The 27250-nt window shown below is 40.6% G+C and overlaps 2 protein-coding genes across 2 annotated transcripts; both read left to right on the forward strand.

The window, feature by feature from the left end:
• The first annotated feature begins 7474 nt into the window (after positions 1-7474).
• Positions 7475-16875, forward strand: LOC112177367 (cytochrome P450 736A117). The gene is made up of 3 exons (XM_024315661.2): positions 7475-8396; positions 15993-16003; positions 16276-16875. Exons 1-3 carry the CDS (start codon positions 7475-7477, stop codon positions 16873-16875), a joined length of 1533 nt encoding a protein of 510 aa, XP_024171429.1.
• Positions 16876-17911: 1036 nt separating this feature from the next.
• On the forward strand, positions 17912-20087 carry LOC112178870 (cytochrome P450 736A117). The gene is made up of 2 exons (XM_024317121.2): positions 17912-19016; positions 19314-20087. Exons 1-2 carry the CDS (start codon positions 18108-18110, stop codon positions 19938-19940), a joined length of 1536 nt encoding a protein of 511 aa, XP_024172889.1. The 5' UTR covers positions 17912-18107; the 3' UTR covers positions 19941-20087.
• The last annotated feature ends 7163 nt before the right edge of the window (positions 20088-27250 follow it).

Here is a 27250-nt window from a genome sequence, read left to right on the forward strand (position 1 = left end):
CGTCAGCATTATGTATTTTAATTTATGAATGTTTTTGTATTTTCAAGATTGGTGAAGTTGTATGAAATGTATAGAAATAATGTGAAAAAAACATATGAAATTATGATTTATATGGCTTCTTTTGCTCAAAATAGAAAACCTGGTATGCAAATTTGCATGCCAGTTTTTTTTTAATCAATAATATGCACTTTTGCGACGGCAATGTTGCTGTCACCAATGACCTTTGGCGACGGCAAAATTAATGATGGCGTCGCCATTATGCCGTAGCCAAAAATCATGTGACGGCGTAAATACCGTCGTTAAAATTCATGAGATGGTGTAATTGCCGTCGTAAATAGCAATGGCGTCGCCACCAACGACAATGACAATATTGCCGTAGCCTAGCCATCGCTATTGGTCTTTTGCGACGGCAATTTGGCTTTTGGCGACGGCCTTACGCTGTGGCCAATTGAATTCTTTTTTGTAGTGCTAACTCTCTAACACAAGCTCTCAACCATTCCAAGATATTGTAACTAGCAAAATAGGGGTTGTAACATACCTGAAACACTACACCATTAGTTTGGAGGAGCTGCTTTGTGTACAAGAACAATCACGGCAGATATGAATGTTGGATTCCACTGCCATGTTACATAAAGGGCACACCGTTGAGTCCAAATCGATCAACCTTTGTTTACGATTTGGATTTTAGAGATCATGTCTACAGTCTACTATTTGAGATTTAAGGTTTAGGGATTGACATTCTCTTGACGAAAATGGAGGAGGTGGACCATTGTCTGTTGGGGTTGACATCCTTGACATTTATGTAGACATCCTACCTCCAATATGTTTACACTTTGGATTTTAGACATCATATCTACAGTCTACGGTTTGAGATTTGGGGTTTTGGAGTTTGGGGTTTAGGGTTTGGGGTTTGGGGCTTAGTGATTGATATTCTCTTGACGAAAATGGAGGAGGTGGACCATTGTCAGTTGAGGTTGACGTCCTTAATTTACTGCGGTTCCACCTAGCATGTGTTAGGTAGGTCATTATTACGCTTTTATGCTTCACTAGATCATTTGATTTTTGCTTCTTAAGATTTGCGTGAAAAGGGCAAGTCAAAATGGTATCATGTCCTCTACCAAGGCCACAGTAGCCAATTGATCTGCAACTGCTGCAGCTGGAATTACGTAATGTATAGGGGTAAGTACATCTCTTAAATTCGAATGACTAAAAGCCTAGATTTTAAGAAGCAATAGAATTAATCCATTCCATTTTCCTCTCTGTACGCATCAATCCCCCCTCAGCATTGCGAATTGCAAGGTCTTGTATGTAGACGTTACTTTACCTTTGATTGCCATAGTGCAGTGCAAGTAAATCAAGTAGGGGGACTTACTGTATATTGGATAACAGCAGAAGCGTAAATATTAGAAACTAATTTTGTATAGGGAGATATATATGTGCATGAACCACACACAATATGGGAGATGGAAATGGGAGATGTATTGCTCAAGGGCATGTATAGAGCTCCTAGAAAGAGATATAGATCAAGGAGACTCTCAAAGTACTTAATAAAGGAATTCACTCTTACGATACTTCTGCAAAATATCCCTCCACAGACATTACTCAACTAGACTAGCCTACTTGTATAGGTCTACACTAGACAATGCCATAGGTATGACAATTACAACGGACATAAGTATTAGACCGTTATAATAACTTTAAACCTTCCTAACTCTCAACCTACGAAGTCACCAACTCTCACCATTATTCTCACCATAATTCTAAGTTAACTTTAATTCCAACAGATCGACTTAATTTTGTGCAAGTTAAATAAAGAAAAAGCAGATGACGAGGTGATAATATTTCCAAGTACTTTTGATAAAGTATTTCATAATGAATATGGGCTCATTAGACAAAATTTTGTGATTGAAAATGGACTGAGGCTTTGGGAATGATCAATGAATTGTCCGATTTCAAGAAAACCTTCTTACTACTGTGGCTTGGGGAATGATCAATGAATTACCGTATATATAATGAGAGTCTGAGTCTTTCCCTTGGTATGGCCTACATTTTCATCAGCCTAATCAACTGACAAGGTCTAAGGATTACGTAGTGCAATTCAAAACGGTCGTAGACCATTTGTTCCAGCCAGTAGTACTGGCAGTCTACAAAGAAATCAACATATACTATTGCCTCTCCATTGCAGCCTACTACTCAGAATCTTCACGCGTTACTCATGTTTTTCTGCTGTTTTTTTATAACATTTCACACAAAAGCAGAAATCCTATAGCATTGACACGGTTTTACATGTGTTTAATCATCCTCCCCCATGAAGACAATAAACATCCTGCTAATGGATGCACATATAGAACGTAGAAGTCCACTACTGGAATTAGCTCGGTGTCTACTATGGTTTACTCTCCGCATAGCGGCTTGCAAAAAGGTTGTAGTCACTTTCTTTCCAACGGTAATAGGCACCACCTCAAACTTACTTACAAATAAATACACGAGATCTGCGGCTTGTCTAGCCTGGACTACTATTATGGATGATGTCTATATAATGTCATTGGAGTACATGCAATTGTAGCATAGAAAAACTTATTGCACATCCTCTTTCGGCTTTGCACTGTATGTAATTAGAGTTCTGAGTCTTACCCTTGGTCTGGGCCTACAATTTCATCTGGGCTTCAGTTTCATCAGCCCACTTTGCTCTCATCACTGGAGACATAGTTTTATGTCTATCTGTTAAAGTTTGATACTGCGACTATTGGGGCGTAGAATCAAACTTCAACTCACCGCACATCGCATATCGTCAATCCACACTATTGAAACCCACAATCAAATCCGACTATTTCTCATCAAAGAACGTAAATTTACAACTGAACCTTCACAGACTGTGATGTTGCACTTATTTAGCATGCTAGTAACTATCTCATTTGAGGGATGTCCAAACCTCTTATGCCACAAAGAATGCTTAACAACTCTACCAAGATAAGTTGAATTATTCTGTTGATAGGATTGACTACTGCTTGAACCATTTTGTTTATGAAGATACAATGGCAGATCAAAAGGTATTAGATATAGTCTTTGATTACTTAGTCCTTTGTACAACACCTTATCTTGTATGACACACATAAACTCATCAAACATAACAAAACAATTGTTCTGTTTGCATAATTGATATATAGAAAGTAAATGTGCAGCAAGTTCAGGAATAAGAAGCACATTGTTCAGTTTCAACCTTCCAAGACTCGAGTTACCAATATGTGTGATATTTAAAAATTTACCACAGTATTGATAGCCAGTGATGCATGAATTGCCTTGTTGAGAATTCTGAAAATTTGGTAAAGTCCTGCAAGTTTTGGCACCATGGCCAATTTTTGCCACAGAGTTGACAAGTGAGACTCGTTCCCCCTCCATTTGGCCTGAAAAAGTTGTTGTTGAATCCTGCATTACCACCATTGAATTAATTATTGAATTGAGCCCCATTTCCTCTATTCATGCCATTGTGTAAAATTTTTGTTCCCCCTGTAGCCACCAGAATTGTTGTTGAATCTTGCGTTGTTGTTACCAACCTGACCATTTTGCCTGCCAGTATAGAAACCACCCATAGATGAACTTGAATCAGTCACAGTAAATGGGTTGAACTGAGAAATGCTACCATCAAATCCACACTACTGAAACCCATAATCAAATCGGACTATTTCTCATCAAAGAATGTAAATTTACAACTGAACCATCGCAAAAAAACCCAGCTTAGAACGGTTTCAAGGTTTGATTTCAAAATTTTGAAATCGCATTGTTGAAACTTGCTATAGCAGGTCACCATGCAATTACATGCGGTGGACGCGCATCTGCACCCGCAAATGAGCGTCCGTCCATTTCAGTGGTGTAAAATAGATGGACCAGATGCAATTACGGATTTTTAAGGTACTGATAGCTTAAGGCACTCAAGGGAAACCCATTTGCTATAACCTTCAAGCATATCTTGTAAATAACATTACAAAGGGTAATCGGTCTTAGATCAGGCATATGCTCCGAGTTAGATACCTTTGGGATTAGACAAATATGGGTGAAATTAATTTGTCTAAGAAGTTGACCTGAATGTAAGAAGCTACGCACATCTCCAGTGATTTCCTCTCCAATTGTGTCCAATAGTGTTGAAAGAACAAAGGAGTCATACCATCCGGTCCTGGGGATTTAGTAGGGTACATCTGGAAAAGTGCACACCTAACTTCATCCATTGAGTACTCTGCACATAGTTGTTCATTCATACGTTGAGGCACACAAGGTTGAATTGCCTCAAGTGTTGTGGACATAGCCTCCATATCTATATCTGAAGCAGTAAACAAGTTACGAAAATAAGTAGTCACAACCCGCTCCAAGCCCTCAACATCTTCAAACAACCCATTCAACCTACTCTTTCTCTTCTTATTAGTTGCTTTTCTATGAAAATAACCAGTATTCCGGTCCCCCTCCTTCAGCCAGGTAACTTTGGACCTTTGCCTCCAAAACGATTCCTCTTGAGACAACAATGGCTGTAGCCTCTCTATCAAATATTTTTTCTCGGCTAGTACAGATTCAGTTAGCGTGACATCAATAAGTTCATCTAACCTTGACCTAACTCCCAGCATCTGCTGCTGACTACCTTTGAATATCCTCTTCTGTCAACCATCAAAAGCCATTCTTGTATAAGCAATCTTTTTAGAAACTTGAAACATTGGAAGCCCAGACACATCAGTCTTTCATGCTTCAAAAACAATACCATCACATTCACCATGTTGCAGCCAGTACGACTCAAACTTAAAATGATGATGTCTCGGCCTACTGGGCAGCGCCATCGTGCTTGCATTCAGCAATATTGGAACATGATCTAAATCACTGGGAGGGAGATGTTTTAGCTGAGCAAAGCCAAAGATATCACACAAGAGGGTGTACAGACCGCTCTATCCAAACGAAGTTGGGTCTTTGAGTTCCACCATGTTGATTGCGGTCCTTGAAACCCTAGGTCAAGCAGGTCGCTGTACCCTAAAGCTTCTCGAAATCCACGCATTTGACGTTCTGCTCTTGCCGGTCCGTCCTTCTTCTCCCCATTTTGTAGGATTTCATTAAAGTCGCTAATCATAACCCAAGGTAAGGAATTCATATCACAGAGATCAAGCAGCAATTGCCATGATCTATCGCTGTCCAATGTTCTGGAATTTCCATAAAAACCTATCAAGCGCCACTGAGGGTTCCCCAGTCCTCCATCAATCTCGATATCGATATGGTGTTGAGAAAAGGTCCCAACCTTAACCTTCACCTAGTCGGTCCAGAACATCCCTAACCCGCCAGATTGACCATCACTCAAAACCTCCTTTGAGTGCGCAAACCCTAGAGCAGATTGAAGAGTAGTAGAGGAAGTGAAACTTCTAATCTTAGTTTCACATAAAAAGATAATCTGAGGCTTGTTCTGAGCGATCAAATCCTTTAGAGCCCGAGTTGTTGTGTCATTGTAGATCCCTTTGCAAGTCCAGCTGAGTATGTCCATGTCCATGGTAGAAAAATCTTGCTTTTTAGAACCCTAGAGAGTAAACCCTAGCAAAGGCTAGGTCATAATTAAGTTTTTGGAATCAGATTAAAATTAGGGATCATGACCATTTACACAATTTTGGGATTAATTAACCCCACTTACCTAAACACTTTAAGAGATTGCCTACTTACACAATATCTTATATATATTTTTCCCTAATACTCAATTAAGTATTTTTTTATTGCTTTTTATTTATTTTTAGGACAATTTTGCCCTCTTCTTCTTTTTCACTTAGAGAGAGAAGTGATCGGAGACCTTGCCAGGCTCCGGTTACCGGAATCAGGTAATTGGTGACCGGAATTCGACAACCGATAACCGGATTCCGGCGTCCTATTTTATTGCCCCTAATAATACCCAGAAATCATATTATCGCTCTCCAGTAATCATATTATTGACCTCTAGTAATCATATTATTGCCCCATATTTTTTTTTCTGTTTCCTTTTTTCTTTCCTTCTGGGCATTCTGCCCCAATTTTACCCAAAAATAAATAAATTGATTTGGGCACCTACATCTTCTTCTCCTCCCATCTTCAACTTCAACGGTTGCAGACCTGCCTTCTTCGTGGCTTGAATTCACCGGATTTCACCATTTTATACATTCATTCCATCACAATCAAATTCAAATCGAAAATCCAAAACGCAGACCAGAATCAAAATCAGGATCCGGAAATCTCTCTCTTCGGTTCTGCATGTTTTCCAATCTAGACTGGGACAAGCTAGTCGTCGAGGCCAATTCGGATCTGGACCGAGTCGTCGAGGCCAATTCCGATCTGGATCACCATTGGGAAACCCTAAATCCGGGGGAGAAGAAGCTATCTAATCTAAGGAGATAGTTCAGGACGACGTCGCGGTTTGATTCACCAAAGGCCTGGTTGTCTAAAGACCTGGGTCGAGCATTCGTGACAGTGAGAGGGAGGTCGTCGTGGTCTGGGTCACCGGAGTCGTCGAGCGCGGCGGAGTCCAGTGACAGAGAGAGGCCGAGAGAGAGAGAGAGAATAGATTGAAGAGGGGGGGGGAGAGAGATATGAGTGTAATTTATTAATTAAAATGAGAGCATTACTGTCAATCGATATTAGATTAGGTAAATGAGAGTAAAAAACTCTTAGTGGAGTAAGTAGACAATTTTTAGGCCAAAATTGTGTATATGGTCATTATCTCCTAAAATTATTTGAACATATTTCTTGTTTCATAGATTAATGAACAATTTTTTTTTTGAATAAAATAATGGACAGTCTTTATGCCACTACAAGTTTATGTCAATTTTTTGTTTTTGTTTTGAGAATAACAAGTTCATTTCATTTTGTTATTAAATAAAAAGAAAAATTTAAAACGAGACCAGTAAATAAAACAAAAAATTAATTTTAATTTCTCTTGAGATAGTTTTTACTTAAATAACTTCACCTGCTCATTTCATACTATCAACCGAAGTATCGAACCAAAACGAAAAATCTCATCAGTTTCAACTTTCCAGCACAAATGCACAATACAAAAGCTTGGTAGTCTAGTTGTAATGCGTCTTAATATGCTTCTATTAAGAGAAAAAAAAAAAATTTGGGTAGCCCAAAAGTAAAAGTTTTCAAATGTGTATTGGGGGGGGGGGGGGGGGGGGGGGGGGGGGCGATCCAACAACCGAGACAGGCCTGAGTGTTGTACTGCCAAAAGAAGAAGGCTGATTAGTGATTACTGACATCACATGCTTTTCTGATTTGGATCAGTGCTTATTGATGTGCAAGATAATTTTTTTTTTTTATGAAAAAAAAAATTGTAGGTTCATCCATCATTGATCATGGCCTGTACAGCATAGTAGAAAACGACAACACATTTTCTCAATCAATTTTCCCATATATTTCGCAAACCACACAGGCACATACGCATAGACAATCTATTAGGAGAAGGAGATAGTTAGGACGCTAGTTGCAAATAATGGCGGAGCTCATCAACAATGAAACTCTTTCACTTGTACTCGTCGCCGTTTTCCTCATCCTCTTGTACAAGCGGTCTTCTTCCACTTCCAATAGTACCAAAAACTCACCACCTTCTCCACCAAAACTCCCCATCATCGGAAACCTTCACCAACTAGGCGCTCGAGGAACTCCACCCCATCGCGCACTTCAAGCCTTATCTCGAGTACATGGTCCTCTCATGCTCCTCCATTTCGGAAGCGTCCCCGTCCTCATCGTCTCGTCGGCCGAGGCTGCCCGGGAGATCATGAAAACCCATGACCTCGCATTCGCCAGCAGACCTAAGTCCACCGCCTTCGAGAAGCTTCTCTACAACTACAAAGTCGTGGCAATTGCGCTATACGGTGATTACTGGAGGCAGGTGAAGAGCAAATGCGTGCTGAATCTCTTGAGCGCCAAGAAGGTTCAGTCCTTTCGTGGCGTGAGAGAAGAGGAGACCAGATCCATGATCAACAAGATAAAGGAAACGTCACGACGGGGAGGAGTTGTGAACGTGAGGAAGATGCTTATGACGCTTACGAACGACGTCGTCTCGAGGGCGGCTCTAGGGAGGAAGTACTACGATAATGGGGAATTTAAGGAGCTCTCCACCGAATTTACGGAGTTGGCGGGAAGCCTTCATGTTGGAGACTTAATTCCATGGCTTGGTTGGTTGAGCCGTCTTGGTGGTTTGGACGCTAAACTAGTCAGTTTGGCTAAACGGTACGATGAATTTTTGGATACGGTGCTTCAAGAGCATATTGATAAAACTTCAGACATTAGCAACAGAAATGATCAAGGCCTTGATGATCAGAACGAGGATAACAAGGATTTTGTGGATGTTTTACTTGAAATTCAGCGGGAAAACTTGCTCAATTTTCCTCTTGACAGAGTTAGCATAAAGGGTTGATGCAGAACAGATGGCAGTCCAATTTGAAGAACAATTGGATCGTGCCAAAGGTGGAAAACGAAAAGTGACTAGTAGACGTGAAATGGGGTTTCGGAGTCCGATTGGGACGCACTTTACCTTTCCGGGATGGGAATCGCTCCAGAAATCAAAATCGTGGCGATGCCACGACCTATGACCTTTTTCGGGCTTCCGGGGTCGTTTAGGGCCTCAAAATTGCATTTTTCTATTTTCTGACGTTTTGGTTTTTCTAGTTGTTTTCGGATTGTTTTCGTTTTTACCCATGGGCTTTAGGGTTTCAATGTTAGTCGCCCTAGGGTTTATTTTCTTATAAATAAGTCGCCTAAAGGCTGCAGGAGGCATCTTATCATCTTTTATCAATACAATTGAGATTATTCTCTTTTATCTCTGGTGGACTCCAGAAATTTTTTGCTTAGGTTTTTTGCTGGTAAACCTAGTTATCAATCCGTCTGCGTCAGGTGGTATCAGAGCAGGTCTTCCCTGTCTCTCCTATTTACCTTGGTAGCAATGGGTGAAGTTACAAAATCAGATATCGAAGCTCTCACGGCAGCGTTTACCGCTGCCATCAACATCATGAACAATCGGATGGAGCAACAGATTGGAGAAATTCGTGGGTTGTTAGGAGAGAGAAACAACCACAACAACAACAACAACGATCGGAATAGAGGCAGGGAAGGAGTCCAGCGAGTTAGGGCTCCACGTAGGGATGTTGTTGTTCATACTTCAGAATCTGAGTCTGAAGAAGAGATCGTGCAAGATGAACATCAAGGACAAGCTGATCAAGATTACAAAGTCAAGGCCGAAATTCCTTTCTTTTCGGGCAACTTGGGTGTAGAAGATTATCTAGACTGGCAGCTTCAGGTGCACAGGTTCTTTGAGATTATGGAAGTTCCTGAACACAAGCAGGTTAAGCATGTTGCATGGAGATTGAAGAGTACTGCTGCAGTTTGGTGGGATAAATTGCAGAACACTCGAAAGAAGCAGAGGAAGCAGGGTGTAAAAACATGGCGAAGAATGAAGCAGTTGATGATGGAGAGGTTCTTGCCGGACGATTATGAGCAGATTTTGTATATGTTGTATATTGAATGTGTCCAGGGAACTAGGACAGTGGCTGATTACACCGCTGAGTTCTTACACTACTCAGAGCGTAATGAATTAGGAGAAACTGAGGGGCAGAAGGTGGCTCGATATGTCAGTGGGTTGAAGCCTTCCATTCAGGAGAAAATCGGGTTACAAACTGTTCATACTATGGCAGAAGCTTCAAACCTAGCATTGAAGGCAGAGTTGTTAGAGAAGCCTTCACGAGCTTCTTCTTTCCAGAGATATAACTACCAAAGGGGCACAGATTTGGCAAACGCCTCAACTGACAAAGGTAAACCCACACTGCAGAAGACAAAACTGCAGAAGACAGAAGGTGTTTTTAGGGCTTCCAATCCTCCTTTTAAAGGGGCTGGCAGTTCCAGTGGTGCTCAAAACAGGGCCCCGAACCAGAGGTTTAATAATCCCTATGCTAGGCCTACAACAGAAGTTTGTTATCGATGCAACAAACCTGGTCATAGATCTAATGTATGCCCTGAGAGGAGAGCTGCCCTTATAGACGATTATGATGAGGAAGAAGAAGAAGTTGGAAGAGATGGCGACTATAATGGGGCTGAGTTTGCAGAGGAGGAATCTCCTGAGAAGGTTAATATTGTGTTGCAGCGGGTTCTACTATGTCCTAAAGAAAAGGGGCAGAGGCGCAATATTTTCAGGTCACTTTGTTCCATTAATAACAAAGTGTGCAATTTAATTGTGGATAATGGAAGCTGCGAAAATTTTGTAGCCAAGAAACTGGTGGAGTATTTGCAGTTACCTACGTAGCCTCATGAGACACCTTATTCCCTCGGGTGGGTCAAGAAGGGTCCACAAGTTTGAGTTGTGGAGTCCTGCAAGGTACCGGTATCCATTGGTAAGCATTATAAAGATGAGGTTTTGTGTGACATTATTGATATGGATGCTTGTCATATTTTGTTTGGACGACCTTGGCAATATGATGTGGATGTGACTTATAAAGGCAGGGACAATGTGATGTTGTTTATGTGGAATAACCATAAAATTGCTATGGCTCCTGTTTGTCAATTTGAGAAATCTGGTGTGAAGAAAGGGGAGAGTTTCCTGACCTTGTCTAGCAGTGAACTTGAGATGGAGAGGGCCTTTAAAGAATCTGAGGTTTTCTGTCCAGTGGTGATAAAGGGGTTGTTGTCTGCAGAAAAGGAAGAAGTGGTGATCCCCAAGGAAGTGCAGGACATGTTGGGGGAATTTGAAGAGCTGATCTCGGATGAGTTGCCCAACGAACTGCCACCTATGAAAGACATTCAACATCAGATTGATTTGGTGCCTGGAGCTAGCTTGCCCAATCTGCCACATTACCGCATGAGTCCCAAGGAGAATGAGATTTTGAGAGAGCAGATTGAAGACTTGTTGAAAAAAGGGTTCATTCGAGAGAGTATGAGTCCTTGTGCAGTTCCAGTCCTCCTTGTTCTTAAGAAGGGAAATCAATGGCGGATATGTGTTGATAGCAGGGCCATTAATAAGATAACTGTGAAGTACAGGTTCCCTATTCCTCGTTTGGAAGACATGCTTGATGAGCTAGAGGGTTCCAAAGTGTTTACCAAGATAGACCTTCGAAGTGGATATCGCCAGATTCGAATCAAGCAAGGAGATGAATGGAAGACAGCTTTTAAGAGCAAGGATGGCTTGTACGTGATAGGAGCATTTTAATGTGGTATTTTAATAGTTAATTCCTCACATTTTGCTTAGTTAATTCCTTAACGAATCGATTTTTAACTCAATTTCTATTTTTTAGGTACATTGGAGTAGATGATGATGAAATGAGCTGTTTGGCCCCAAAATGAGCATTTTGGACTGACAAAGCGTGTCCTGGAGAAATTGAGCCAATGAGAAAGCGAGCTAGACAAGAAATGAGGAGTGGCAGACTAACCATCCGAACTCCAAATAAGTTGAAACTTTCCAGATTCATTCTAGAAAGCCCAAGGATCATTTCTTATGAAGAGTGCCAGAGCAAACTATGAGTGGAAGGCCTTCAAATAATAAGTCCAATTTTCTACAGAAGCAAAACTGGAAAACTGGACCTGTAAGAGGTCCAGCAGCATTTTCGTCCCAACCGCATGGAATAAAAATCTGAAAATTTTTCAGGATGATCTACACTCATAGTGGAACATTTCATATGAAGAAGTTGAAGGCATTATAAGTCTTGTTGGAGAAATAATTGAAGGAATAAAGGGGCAGAAACTGACCTAAAAACAGCTCAATATTCACATGTTCATGTTTCCTACCCACATGAAGAAAGCTAGATGCTTTTCTCTTTTTCCTTGGATATATTTTTCTTCTACAATCTCTTTAATAGATCATCATCACTTCCATGTTGCTGCATCTTCATGCTTTGGTTTCATTTCATCATTTCTCTATCTTTTCCATATTTTACAAGTGAACTTAGATCCACTTTCATTATTTTTCTTCCACTCATCATTTCACTCTTCTTTTTCTTCCCTATATAAACACCTTCTCCTCTCATTCTAAGACACATTCCTTCATCCATTCCATCTTCTTTGTCTCTCCATTTTCTTTCCATTTTTCTATACACATTCCTTCATCCATTCCATCTTCTTTGTCTCTCCATTTTCTTTCCATTTTTCTATACACATTACTTCATCCATTCCATCTTCTTTGTCTCTCCATTTTCTTTCCATTTTCCTATACACATTGCTTCATCCATTCCATCTTCTTTGTCTCTCCATTTCCTTCCCATTTTCCTTTCCATCCTCTAGTTTCAAGTTTCTGCATTTCCAAGCAAAGAGAAGAAGAGAAGAACAAGCCATGAAGCCTCATAGCCGTCATCATCCACCTTGTGCCGTGATAGTGAAGTCTTGCTTTCAAGATTCAAGATCAACGTCTCAAGCTTTTCATCATCCACTCCCTTCATGGTGTAATTCTATCTTTTTCCTTGTAATTTCTTTTGGTTTTATTTTTTTTTTTGGATTTCCAAACTATGAGTGAGTAATTTTCTTGTTGAGAACTAGTATGAAATCCTAGTTATGTGATGGATATTTAGCTTTTGAATCTCTTTTTCGATTACAAGGTTTTGTGAATGCTTTGTTTGGTTTTGTTTTATAAAATCTTTTATATGTTTATGTCTTAGATTGATCACCTAAAATATGAGCATGTAATTGGAGCTAGTTTTCAGGTGCAGTGCGTTCACGGTCTTAAAACACTCAAGTAGTAAAGAGCTTAATGCGTTCCTCACTAGTTTTGTACTCTAAAATCAATCTTTCCAAAGAGCTTAATGTGTTTATGTGTGCTTAATGAGTTAATTTGATAGGGTAGCGTTCTACACCTTGATTGCATATAAGCAAGCTTAGGATGCAGTGCGTTCACGGTTCTAAGTAATTTTGGGAAAAATAAGGCTTTAGCGGTGATCCTAAAGTTCTTGATTGGTTTCATTCACATGCCTTAGTAATTGAAGATTAGGTTAAATTGTCTTTCTCTTATCTTAGCTAGTGGTGGATTATGAAGTTCTCAACGTCCATACATCTGATTTGGAATCCCTAAAAATTGAAACATTTTCTTTCTTTTATTATTGTTTGCATTTTGAAAACTCCAATCCCCCCTTTTTACATTAACTTGTATATATTTCTATTCTTTGTTTTATTTTTGTACATAATACTTTTTACTTTATTATTTTAATTCTTTATTTGTTATTTTTGTACATAAAACTTTTTACTTTTATTAATTTATTTTTGCAATTACAGGTGTACCCTCAATCCCCGGACTGAACGATCCCTGCTTATCCTATACTAACAATTGTCTTTTGCAGGGTAATTTTGTGCGCTTAATTCAGGCGTACCAGTACGAGTGGATGGTTATGCCATTCGGATTATCTAATGCACCCAACACTTTTATGAGGCTTATGAACCAGGTTCTTCGCCCTTTTATAGGTTCCTTTGTAGTAGTGTATTTTGATGATATACTGATATATAGCAGGACCAAAGAAGAACATCTAGTGCACTTAAAGCAGGTTTTGGGAGCTTTACAAGAGAATAAACTGTACAGCAACCTAAAAAAATGTACATTCTGCACCAGCAAGCTATTATTTCTGGGATTTGTGGTTGGAGAAGAAGGTATTCAGGTTGATGAAGAGAAGGTACGAGCTATAAGAGAATGGCCAGCTCCAAAAACAGCTTCGGAGGTGCGGAGCTTTCATGGCTTAGCTACCTTCTACAGGAGGTTTGTGAAGAACTTCAGTACCATTACTGCTCCTATTACTGAATCCTTGAAGAAATGTAAATTCCAGTGGGGAGAAGAACAAGAGAAGAGTTTTGCCTTGATCAAAGAGAAGCTTTGTACTGCACCAGTTCTCGCTCTTCCTAATTTTGATAAGGTTTTTGAGGTTGAATGTGATGCTAGTGGTGTGGGAGTAGGTGTTGTATTGTCACAAGAGAAGAAACCAGTAGCATTCTTTAGTGAAAAGCTGAGTGAAGCTCGCCAGAAGTGGAGTACTTATGATCAAGAATTTTATGCAGTGTTCCGAGCATTGAGGCAATGGGAGCACTACCTGATTCAAAGAGAATTTGTACTGTTCACGGATCATCAAGCTTTGAAGTACCTTAATAGTCAGAAAACTGTGAATAAGATGCATGCAAGGTAGGTGAGTTTTCTGCAGAAATTTCCTTTTGTGATTCAACATAAATCTGGTACTCTTAATAGGGTGGCAGAAGCTTTGAGTAGGAGGGCTTCCTTACTGGTCACCTTAGCTCAGGAGATTGTGGGGTTTGAGCTCTTGAAGGAGTTGTATGAGGAAGATACTGATTTTAAGGAGATCTGGACCAAGTGCAGCAGCAATATTAGTGCAGTTGCAGATTTTTATGTGAATGAAGGATATTTATTCAAAGACAATCGTCTATGTATCCCTAGTTCTTCATTGCGAGAAAAACTGATTAGAGATCTACATGGAGGGGGATTGAGTGGACACTTGGGCCGAGACAAAACTATTGCTAGCCTTGAGGAGAGGTATTTCTGGCCACAGTTGAAAAAGGATGCAGGAACTATCGTGAGGAAGTGCTACACCTGCCAGGTTTCTAAGGGTCAGTCCCAAAACACATGACTTTATCTTCCTTTACCTGTTCCTGATGATATTTGGCAGGATCTTGCTATGGATTTTGTGCTGGGATTACCCAGTACACAAAGAGGTGTGGATTCTGTGTTTGTGGTAGTTGACAGGTTCTCTAAGATGGCGCACTTTATAGCTTGTAAGAAAACTGCTGATGCATCCAATATAGCCAAACTATTTTTCAGGGAGGTGGTTCGTTTGCATGGAGTGCCCAAGTCCATCACCTCTGATAGAGACACGAAATTCCTTAGTCACTTTTGGCTTACGTTGTGGAGAATGTTTGGAACAACCTTGAACCGTAGCAGCACAGCTCATCCTCAAACTGATGGACAGACAGAGGTTACTAACAGAACTTTAGGCAACATGGTTCGGAGTGTTTGTGGAGATAGGCCCAAACAATGGGATTATGCTTTGCCACAGGTGGAGTTTGCTTATAACAGTGCGGTGCATAGTGCAACAGGGAAGTCCCCATTCTCCTTAGTTTATACTGCTATTCCTCGACATGTGGTGGATTTGGTAAAGCTTCCTAAAGTTTCTGGTGTTAGTGTTGCTGCTGAAAGCATGGCCAATGATGTGCAGTTTGTGAAAGAATCAGTTAAGGCCAAATTAGAACAAACTAATGCAAAGTATAAAGCTGCAGCTGACAAGCATCGGCGAGTTAAAGTGTTCCAGGAAGGTGATGACGTGATGGTGTTTGTGAGGAAGGAGCGATTTCCTGTTGGTACCTATAACAAGTTGAAGCCCAGAAAATATGGCCCTTTTAAGGTGGTGAAGAAGATCAATGATAATGCTTATGTTGTTGCACTTCCAGATTCAATGGGCATTTCTAACACTTTCAATGTGGCTGATCTGCATGAGTTCCGTGAAGATGAGGCTCTTTATCCTGAAGAGAACTCGGGGTCGAGTTCTTCAGAGGTGGAGGAGACTGATGCAGAACAGATGGCAGTCCAATTTGAAGAACAATTGGATCGTGCCAAAGGTGGAAAACGAAAATTGACTAGTAGACGTGAAATGGGCTTCCGGAGTCCGATTGGGACGCACTTGACCTTTCCGGAAAGGCAATCACGCCAGAAATCAAACTCGTGCCTATGCCACGATCTGTGACCTTTTTCGGGCTTCCGGGGTTGTTTAGGGCCTCAAAATTGCATTTTTCTATTTTCTGACGTTTTGGTTTTTCTAGTTGTTTTCGGATTGTTTTCGTTTTTACCCATGCGCTTTAGGGTTTCAATGTTAGTCGCCCTAGGGTTTATTTTCTTATAAATAAGCCGCCTAAAGGCTGCAGGAGGCATCTTATCATCTTTTATCAATACAATTGAGATTATTCTCTTTTATCTCTGGTGGACTCCAGAAACTTTTTGCTTAGGTTTATTGCTGGTACACCTAGTTATCAATCCGTCTGCGTCAAGGGTGTCGTCTTGGTAACTCTCTCTCTCTCTCTCTCTCTCTCTCTCTCTCTCTCTCTCTCTCTCTCTCTCTCTCTCTCTCTCTCTCTCTCTCTCTCTCTCTCTCTCTCTCTCTCTCTCTCTCTCTCTCTCTCTCTCTCTCTCACACACACAGCTATTTTATCATCTGCCAAAGAAAAGGTTATCCATAAAAAAGTGATGTTAAACGAGTGCAAAAGTCATATTTACGTAATAATTGGTCATGCACGTACTAACAGTATAGCTCTGCTAATAATGACAATGTGCAGGATATGTTCCTTGCTGGGACTGATACCACATCTACACTTCTAGAGTGGGCAATGGCAGAGATTTTGAAGCACCCAAGGGTCATGAGCAAATTGCAGAAAGAAGTTAGGGGTGTAATAAAAGGAGAAGAAGAAATATTAACAGAGGATGATTTGGTTGATATGCACTACTTGAAGGGAGTGATTAAGGAGGCTCTTCGCTTACATCCTCCATTTACCCTACTATTGCCAAAGATGTCGACTCAAGATGTGAAAATAAACGGTTATGACATTAAGACCAACACACAAGTCTTAGTGAATACCTGGCAGATCGGGAGAGATCCCGAATCGTTCAATGACAAACCAGAAGAGTTTGAGCCGGAGAGGTTCCTGGAGGATAATAGTGGTCTAAGTTATAAAGGGACTGACTTCCAGTTTATTCCGTTCGGAGCTGGCAGGAGGATCTGTCCCGGGATTCAGTTTGCTACGACTGTCAATGAGATTGCTCTAGCAAATTTGCTGCACAAGTTTGATTGGACATTGGTCGGTGGAGTAAGAAATGAGGATTTAGACATGACTGAATCATCTGGTTTAACAATTGGTTATTGTAAGAAGAGTAGCTAGCTAGCTTGCTAGCTACAGCTTGTTCTCCCGATGTTTTTTAGTGTTGGCGCATTGAGTTGTATTAGTTATGCTGTTTTGTTTTGGAGTTGCATTCCTGTTGTTTATATTTGTTGATGCTTGGAGTAATAAGTTGTTGAATTGATTAACCATAAGTACGTGATGGCTTATTCTCCCCTAAAGTCACGTTTTCTGCTTCGATCGTTTTCTGGTTGAAATGCAGCTGAGAAGTGGTAAATCTCTTGATGAGTTGATGGTAAGGATAAATCACATCCACAACAACTTATCTATATATTTAGTTATTTACCGAATGAGTTAATATTTCTTACTGACATATTGGTTAATCTGGTAAGTATTACCCAAATGTATATAGGGTTTAGAATTGTGTGTTGGTCTTAATGTCATAACCGTTTATTTTCGGATTAAAATGAGTGAATCATACAGGTGTGTGTACACACCTTGCTTCTTGGGGACTCGAGAGTTCTTGTTCTTGCTGCCAATAGGCATTTCAACCCTCCTCTTCAATGCCATCAGTTTAGGCTCACCACTAAATTAAGACCCAAATCTGCCTGAAGAGTAGGAAGCTTCCCACCAAGAGTTGTCTTGAATTTCTTAGGAGAAGGAGTGCATCCCCTACAGCAACCTCGTTTCTTGGAGGGCTGAACCACCTCATGTGCACCACCTCATGCGCAATTGCTGCACCACCTCATGTGCACCTTTCGATTTATTTATTTGAATATCATATTCTAAAATTTGTAATAAATAATTGACGTTACAGTAAAACCTATGAAATAAACACATTTACGAAATATATGAGACCAACAAACGTTTGAAATATCTATAAACTATATGTATGTATTGTCTTCCCTCGTCACATCAATATGTTCAGGAAATTTTGTAATGTATGTTTTCTTGTATGTATATGAAACATCAAAACGAATATATAAGATACCATTGTATTTTATACGAACGTGCATATGAGAGAGCCAGAGAGGACACTGGCGACGGGTCCCCGTTCCTGTTAGAAGAACAATATAATCTCAATTATTGTTAAATCCCCATTAAAACATTGTAATAGACAAAATAAAAGAAAGGAGAAACCTAGTTGTTTAGTCTTCCGCCTGATACATGCTCCTGATTAAACTATGGACTCATTGAGATGCAAGGGTTCATTTTGATCATTAAACATTTCATTCTTAACTAACTTTCCTACATAACACAAACCACACACCCTAATGAATCTCCGGAAAATAATGGCGGAGCTGATCAATAATGAAACCCTTCCGATAGTACTTGTTGCCATTTTCTTCATTCTCCTATACAGGTGGTCTTCCACTTCCACTTCTACTAGAACAATCTCACCACCTTCTCCACCAAAACTCCCCATCATCGGAAATCTTCACCAACTAGGCTCATCAAGGTCTCCGCCACACCTCGCACTCCAAGCCTTGTCTCAGGTCCATGGCCCTCTCATGCTCCTCCACTTCGGAAGCGTCCCCGTCCTCGTCGTCTCATCGGCAGAGGGTGCTCAGGCGATCATGAAAACACATGACCTCAATTTCTGCAGCAGGCCTAAGTCCACCGTCTTCGCAAAGCTTCTCTACAACTCCAACGATGTGGCCACCGCGCCTTACGGTGAGTATTGGAGGCAGGTGAAGAGCATATGCGTGTTGAATCTGTTGAACACCAAAAGGGTTCGGTCTTACTGTGGCGTTAGGGAAGAGGAAACCAAAGCCATGATCAAGCAGATAAGGGATTCAAAAGGAGTAGTGAATTTGAGGGACATGCTTATGACGCTTACAAACGATGTCGTCTCGAGAGTGGCTCTAGGGAAGAGTTACTACAGTGATGGGGGTTTTAAAGAGCTTTCGGTGGATCATACGGAGTTGCTGGGAAGTCTTTATATTGGGGACTATATTCCATGGCTTGGTTGGTTGAGCCGTGTCACTGGTTTGGACGCGAAACTAGACAAAGTGGCTAACCGGTTTGATGACTTCTTGGATGTTGTAATTCAAGAGCATATGGATAATACTGATCAGAAGGAGGAGGACCAAAAGGATTTTATAGACGTTTTACTTGAGATTCAGAAGGAAAACTCGCTTGGTTTTCGTATTGACAGAGTTAGCATTAAGGGTGTCGTCTTGGTAACTCTCTCTCTCTCTCTCTCTCTCTCTCTCTCTCTCTCTCTCTCTCTCTCTCTCTCTCTCTCTCTCATGTATATGTCTTCATCGGTTCCGGAAGTAATGTGAAATTACTCAAATTGAGTACATAGGGGATGTTTACAACTTTACATCACTAATTGTTAATAATGCTAATTTGTAGGATCTCTCTCATGTATATGTCTTCGTCGGTTCCGGAAATAATGTGAAATTACTCAAATTGAGTACATAGGGGATGTTTACAACTTTACATCACTAATTGTCAATAATGCTAATTTGTAGGATATGTTTCTTGCTGGGACCGATACCACAGCTACACTTCTAGAATGGGCCATGTCTGAGATTATAAAGCACCCAAGTGTTATGAGCAAATTGCAGAATGAAGTAAGAGGAGTAAACAAAGCTGAAGAGGACATACTAACAGAGGATGATTTGATTGATATGCCTTACTTGAAGGCAGTGATCAAGGAGACTCTTCGCTTACATCCTCCGCTTACGCTACTATTGCCTAGGATATCAACCCAAGATGTGAAAATAAATGGTTACGACATTAAAGCCAACACGCAAGTCATAGTGAATGCTTGGCAGATCGCGAGAGATCCCAAGTCGTACGATTACAAACCAGAGGAGTTTGAGCCAGAAAGGTTCTTGAATGCTAATAGTGGTATAAGTTATAAAGGAAATGATTTTGAGTTGATTCCGTTCGGAGCTGGCAGGAGGTTGTGTCCTGGGGTTCAGTTTGCTACAGCTGTTAATCAGATTGCTCTAGCAAATTTAGTGCACAAGTTTAATTGGACATTGCCTGGTGGAGTAGGAGGTGAGGATTTAGACATGACTGAATCGTCCGGTTTAACAGTTCATAAAGACGACCCTCTTAAGGTCGTTGCTATTCCATATTCATCAGTTTAATCTATGATTAAAGACATCAGTTGTGTATGAATTCTGCTATTTTATTTGGAATTGTTCTTAAAGTATGTTTGGTGATGTATTGGATTATGAAGTTTCTGTATTATGTAGTGGCGGCTTGCATGTTAAATTTATTGTCGGCTTTTCTGTTTGGTTTGTAAATGAACAATCTCGTGCGTGAGACAACTATACAATATTACAATCGGCAATGTATGAACTTTTACGATATCCAAGCGTTATGAAAAAACACTGAACGTAGTAAGGGAAATAGTTGAAAGAAAATTAACCGAGGATAATTTGTAGAAATGCTACCATCAAATCTACACTATTGAAACCCATAATCAAATCGGACTGTTTCTCATCAAAGAACGTAAATTTACAACTAACCATCGCAAAAAACCCAGCTTAGAACGGTTTCAAGGATTGATTTCAAAATTTTGAAATCGCATTGTTGAAACTTGCTATAGCAGGTCATCATGCAATTACATGCGGTGGACACGCATCTGTACCCACAAATGAGCGTCCGTCCATTTTAGTGGTGTAAAATAGACGGACCAGATGCAATTACGGATTTTTAAAGTACTGATACCTTAAGGCACTCAAGGGAAACCCATTTGCTATAACCTTCGAGCATATCTTGTAAATAACATTACAAAGGGTAATCGGTCTTAGATCAGACATATGCTCTGGGTTAGATACCTTTGGGATTAGACAAATATGGGTGAAATTAATTTGTCTAAGAAGTTTACCTGAATGTAAGAAGCTACGCACAGCTCCAGTGATTTCCTCTCCAATTGTGTCCCAATAGTGTTGAAAGAACAAAGGAGGCATACCATCAGGTCCTGGGGATTTAGTAGGGTACATCTGGAAAAGTGCACACCTAACTTCATCCATTGAGTACTCTACACATAGTTGTTCATTCATACGTTGAGGCATACAAGGTTGAATTGCCTCAAGTGTTGTAGACATAGCCTCCATATCTATATCTGAAACAGTAAACAAGTTACGAAACTAAGTAGTCACAACCCGTTCCAAGCCCTCAGTATCTTCAAACAGCTCATTCAACCTATTCTTTCTCTTCCTATTAGTTGCTTTTCTATGAAAATAACTAGTATTCCGGTCCCCCTCCTTCAGCCAGGTAACTTTGGACCTTTGCCTCCAAAACGATTCCTCTTGAGACAACAATGGCTATAGCCTCTCTATCAAATATTTTTTCTTGGCTAGTACAGATTCAGTTAGCGTGACATCAATAAGTTCATCTAACCTTGTCCTAACTCCCAGCATCTACTGCTGACTACCTTTGAATATCCTCTTCTGCCAACCATCTAAAGCCATTCTTGTATAAGCAATCTTTTTAGAAACTTGAAACATTGGAAGCCCAGACACATCAGTCTTTCATGCTTCAAAAACAATACCATCACATTCACCATGTTGCAGCCAGTACGACTCAAACTTAAAATGATGATGTCTCGGCCTACTGGGCAGCGCCATCGTGCTTGCATTCAGCAATATTGGAACATGATCTAAATCACTGGGAGGGAGATGTTTTAGCTGAGCAAAGCCAAAGATATCACACAAGAGGGTGTACAGACCGCTCTATCCAAACGAAGTTGGGTCTTTGAGTTCCACCATGTTGATTGCGGTCCTTGAAACCCTAGGTCAAGCAGGTCGCTGTACCCTAAAGCTTCTCGAAATCCACGCATTTGACGTTCTGCTCTTGCCGGTCCGTCCTTCTTCTCCCCATTTTGTAGGATTTCATTAAAGTCGCTAATCATAACCCAAGGTAAGGAATTCATATCACAGAGATCAAGCAGCAATTGCCATGATCTATCGCTGTCCAATGTTCTGGAATTTCCATAAAAACCTATCAAGCGCCACTGAGGGTTCCCCAGTCCTCCATCAATCTCGATATCGATATGGTGTTGAGAAAAAGTCCCAACCTTGACCTTCACCTAGTCGGTCCAGAACATCCCTAACCCGCCAGATTGACCATCACTCAAAACCTTCTTTGAGTGCGCAAACCCTAGAGCAAATTGAAGAGTAGTAGAGGAAGTGAAACTTCTAATCTTAGTTTCACATAAAAAGATAATTTGAGGCTAGTTCTGAGTGATCAAATCCTTCAGAGCCCGAGTTGTTGTGTCATTGTAGATCCCTCTGCAATTCCAGTTGAGTATCTCCATGTCCATAGTAAAAAGAATCTTGCTTTTTAGAACCCTAGAAAGTAAACCCTAGCAGAGGCTAGGTTAGAATTAAGTTTTTGGAATCAGATTAAAATTAGGGATAATGACCATTTACACAATTTTGGGGTTAATTAACCCCACTTACCCAAACACTCTAAGAGATTGCCCACTTACACAATATCTTATATATATTTTGCCCTAATACTCAATTAAATATTTTTTTATTGCTTTTTATTTATTTTTAGGATAATTTTGCCCTCTCCTTCTTTGTCCCTTAGAGAGAGAAGTGATCGGAGACCTTGCCGGACTCCGGTTACCGGAATCAGGTAATTGGTGACCGGAATCCGACAACACGTAACCGGATTCCGGCGTCCTATTTTGTTGCCCCTAATAATATCTAGAAATCATATTATTGTCCCCCAGTAATCATATTATTGACCCCCAGTAATCGTATAATTGCCCCATAATTTTTTTTTTCTGTTTTCTTTCTTCTTTCCTTCTGGGCATTCTGCCCCAATTTTACAAAAAAAAAAAAATTGATTTGGGCACCTACATCTTCTTCTCCTCCCATCTTCGACTTCGACCGTTGCAGACCTGCCTTCTTCGAGGCTTGAATTCACCGGATTTCACCATTTTATACATTCATTCCATCACAATCAAATTCAAATCGAAAACCCAAAACGTAGACTAGAATCAAAATCAGGATCCGGAAATCTCTCTCTCCGGTTCTGCATGTTTTCCAATCTACACTGGGACAAGCTAGTCATCGAGGCCAATTCCGATCTAGACCGAGTCGTCGAGACCAATTCCGATCTGGACCGAGTCGTCGAGGCCAATTCCGATCTGGATCACCATTGGGAAACCCTAAATCCGGGGGAGAAGAAGCTATCTAATCTAAGGAGATAGTTCAAGAGGCCGTCGTGGTTTGATTCACCAGAGGCCTGGTTGGCTAGAGACCTGGGTCGAGCATCCGTGACAGTGAGAGGGAGGCTGTCGTGGTCTGGGTCGCAGGAGTCGTCGAGCGCGACGGAGTCCAGTGACAGAGAAAGGCTGAGAGAGAGAGAGAGAGAGAGAGATCGGTGAGGGGGGAGGAGAGAGAGAATAGATCGAAGAGGGGAGGGGGGGAGAGAGAGAGATATGAGTGTAATTTATTAATTAAAATGAGAGCAATACTGTCAATCGATATTAGATTAGGTAAATGAGACCAGTAAATAAAACAAAAAAAATAATTTTAATTTCTCTTGAGATAGTTTTTACTTAAATAACTTCACCTACTCATTTCATACTAGCAACCGAAATATAGAACCAAAACGAAAAATCTCATCAGTTTCCACTTTCCAACACAAATGCACAATACAAAAGCTTGGTAGTCTCCTTTCAAAAAAAAAAAAAAAGCTTGGTAGTCTAGTTGTAATGCGTCTTAATATGCTTCTATTAAGAGAAGAAAAAAAATTGGGTAGCCTACAAGTAAAAGTTGAGGGATTATTTGATGAAAATGGGGTTTGGCAAACTGAGACAGATTCTTTAAAGAATATTGTTGTTGCTTTCTTTCAAAAGCTTTTCTCCATCTCCATCACATATGATTCTAGTTTTGTTATTCCTTGGCTTTTTCCCCCTCTTGAGTCTGATGAGCTGAATGATTTATGTCTTCCAATCAATGTGTGAGGTTAAAACTGCCATGTTCTCAATTGGAGGACTCAAAGCTCCTGGCTTTGATGGTTTTCCTGCTGCTTTCTATCAAACTTTCTGGAATCTTTATGCTGCAGAAGTCTTTTCAATTGTGCGGAACGCCTTTAATGCTGGTGAAGTCCCTTGTGGTCTGAACCACACAATTATCTGTTTAGTTCCTAAAGTGAGTGGACCCCAAAGTATGATGCAATTCAGACCTATCAGCTTGTGCAATACTGTTTACAAGGTAATCTCGAAAATCACTGTGGCAAGAATTCGACCCTACATGCAAAAGCTAGTCAGCCCCAATCAGGTCAGCTATGTCCCTGGTAGGCAGATTTCTGATAATATAATGATTGCTCAGGAAGTTCTTTTTAAATTCAAAAAATCTACTGGCAAGAAAGGGTTTTTTGCTTGGAAAGTGGATTTATCTAAAGCATATGACCGTCTCAACTGGCAGTTCATTGAGTCTGTTTTATATGAATCCCTTCTTCCTCAGTCACTCGTGAAGCTTATTATGAGTTGTATCACCTCCACAAGCTTCCAGATTTGTCTTAATGGTGAACTTACTCAATCTTTTAACGCTCAACGAGGAATAAGACAAGGTGATCCCCTCTCACCCTATATCTTTGTTCTTTGCATGGAGAAATTGTCCCATTTAATTCAATCTACTGTTGATATTGGTGCTTGGAAAGCGGTAAGAGCGTCTCAATCAGGTCCCAAATTATCTCATCTCTTCTTTGCTGATGATCTTATGTTATTCTCTGAAGCAACCTCTGATCAAGCCTGTATTATTAAGCAATGTCTTGATATTATTTGCTCTCTCTCTGGACAAGCTGTCAGTTATGAGAAGTCTCTCATTTTCTGCTCTCCTAACACTAGCAATGAGATTGCCGCTGATATCAGCTCCACTTGTGGCTCCCCTCTTACCACCGATCTGGGAAAATACTTGGGTATGCCTCTAATTCATTCTCGTATTACAAAGTCTACTTATGCTAGCATCTTAGATACAGTTCAGAATCGTTTGGCTGGTTGGAAATGCAAAGTTTTAAGTTTAGCTGGCAGATTGACTTTAATTCATTCAGTTACTGCTGCTATTCCTAATTATGCTATGCAGACTACTAGATTGCCCATGTATATTTGTGATGACTTGGACAAAATGAATAGGAATTTCTTATGGGGAGATACTGAAAATAAAAATAAAAATTCATTTGGTGAACTGGGATACAGTTTGCTTGCCCAAGAACCTTGGTGGTTTAGGAATCAAAAAATCTTCTGATATGAATCAATCTATGCTTGCTAAGACTGGGTGGAGGTTATTTCAAAATGACTCTGCCTTGTGGGCTTCAATTTATAGAGAAAAGTATTTGAAACATGGCTGGTTGTTCGACCAAAACTACCAGCAAACTAAAGACTGCTCTAGTACTTGGAGAAGTGTTCTTAATGGTGTCAATCTCTTGAAAAAAGGTCTTATATGGAGGGTTGGTGATGGTAGGAAAATCAAGTTTTGGACTGATGTGTGGTTCCCCCCTACTGCTCTTATCAATTATGCTCTGCCTGATTCTATTATTAATATTGAGGATACTGTATGTAGCTTTTGGAATGATAATGGTTGGGACTTGAATTTACTTTCTGATTGTATTCCTACTGGTATTACTGATCAAATTATGCGAATCCCTCCTGGTTTTGATGGTTGTGGAGATGATACTCAAATCTGGGGAGGCACTTCCAATGGTTCTTTTTCTGTCAAGTCAGCTTACAACAGCTTCTTTGAGGATTATGAGCAAATGCACTCTCCTTGGAAATTTATTTGGAAAATGCAAGTTCCCCCAAAGCTCAAGACTTTCCTGTGGGTTCTCTATCATGGTAAACTTATCACCAATGCTCACATAGTCAAAAGGAATCTCACTGATGATGATACTTGCCCTATATATATGCCGCTGCAATAGTGAATCCCTCTCTCATCTTTTCAAAGATTGTCCTGCTGCTCTTAATGTGTGGAATTCCTTCACCTTACCTCAGCCTGTTAAATTTACTTTCTCCATGAGTTGGGAAGGTTGGTTACAAGCTAATCTCTTCTGCAAAGCCAAATGCAATGCTGGAAATCCTTGGTGTTCTACTTTTGCTTTCATATGTTGGTTCATCTGGAAATGGAGAAACAAGCATATTTTTGAAGCTCATTTTCGAAATCCAAATCATCCAGGTATGGTCATTAGTGCTGCTATCTCTGAATGGAACAATGCTCAGCTGAAATCTGATTTAAACAAAACTTATTGTCTTAACCTTCTGAATTGGATGAAACCTCCTCATGGATACCATAAGCTCAACATTGATGGTAGTAGAAATGGACATTCTGGAAAAATTGGTGCTGGAGGGGTTATCAGATGTTCTAATGGTTTATGGATCAAGGGTTTTCAGATAAACTTAGGCATTGGTGAAGTTTTAGATGCTGAATCTTGGGGTCTATTTTATGGTCTTCAACAAGCTCTTAAATGTCACACCACTCATATTGAAGTAGAAACGGATTCTGCAATTTTAGCAAAATTGATCTCTCAATCTGATGTTGCTATTCATCCCATGGGCTCTCTTATCTGTTGCTGCAAAAATTTGATTAGAGGCTTTCTTTGCTTTTCCCTAAAGCACATTTACAGAGAAAGCAATATGGTAGCAGACTCTGCCTTGCCAAGGAGAGCATCAACCATGACTATGGGATAATTGAGTTTGATGGTCCTCCCATTCATGCCTATTCTGCTTATATTGATGATCTTGTCAGTGTGACCCGACAAAGAAGAATCCCTACTAGTCCTAATGATAGGCCAAGCTAGCTAATTTCTTTTTGGGGCCGTGACCACTTACCCAATTTTAGCTTAAAAATTGCCCACTTACTCCACTAAGAGTTTTTTAACCCCATTTACCCAATCAAACAATATTTGACAGTATTGCCCTCTTTCTCTCTCGACTCCCCTTATCCCAGACTCTCTCTCTGAATTGTTCAACCACGGCTCTGAGATGTCCACCTCCGGCAGCCAGCCTCAGAAACTCCACCTCATACTCCTTCAGCGACCTCTTCTGCTCCAAATTACACACGGTGGCGATGAATCGACCACGGCGAACTCGCCGGGTGCCGAGACTCATACCAGCAGAACCAGGGGCTCGCGTCGCCGCGCAAGCTAGTGGTGGCGATCTTGACTCGGTCGGCGGCGGGGATGTCGAGGTAGGCAAAGTGGCAATCGGTGGCGGTGAGCTAGTGGACGACGTTATCGTTGCCGTGGAAGACGGGTTCTCGAGGGCGATGAGTTTGTGGAGATGAGACTGTGAGGTCTGGAACTCGGTTTGCTTGGTGGAGATGAAGAGTGCGGCGATCTGAATCTCATGGATCTGAGAAGGAAAGATTGAAGCTAGGTTTGCTTGCCCAATTTTGCTTGCTCGGTTTGCTCATGGATCTGAAGCTCGGTTTGCTTCACC

The sequence above is a fragment of the Rosa chinensis genome, chromosome 7 (assembly GCF_002994745.2).
Source record: "Rosa chinensis cultivar Old Blush chromosome 7, RchiOBHm-V2, whole genome shotgun sequence".
In the NCBI taxonomy this organism is placed as follows: domain Eukaryota; kingdom Viridiplantae; phylum Streptophyta; class Magnoliopsida; order Rosales; family Rosaceae; genus Rosa; species Rosa chinensis.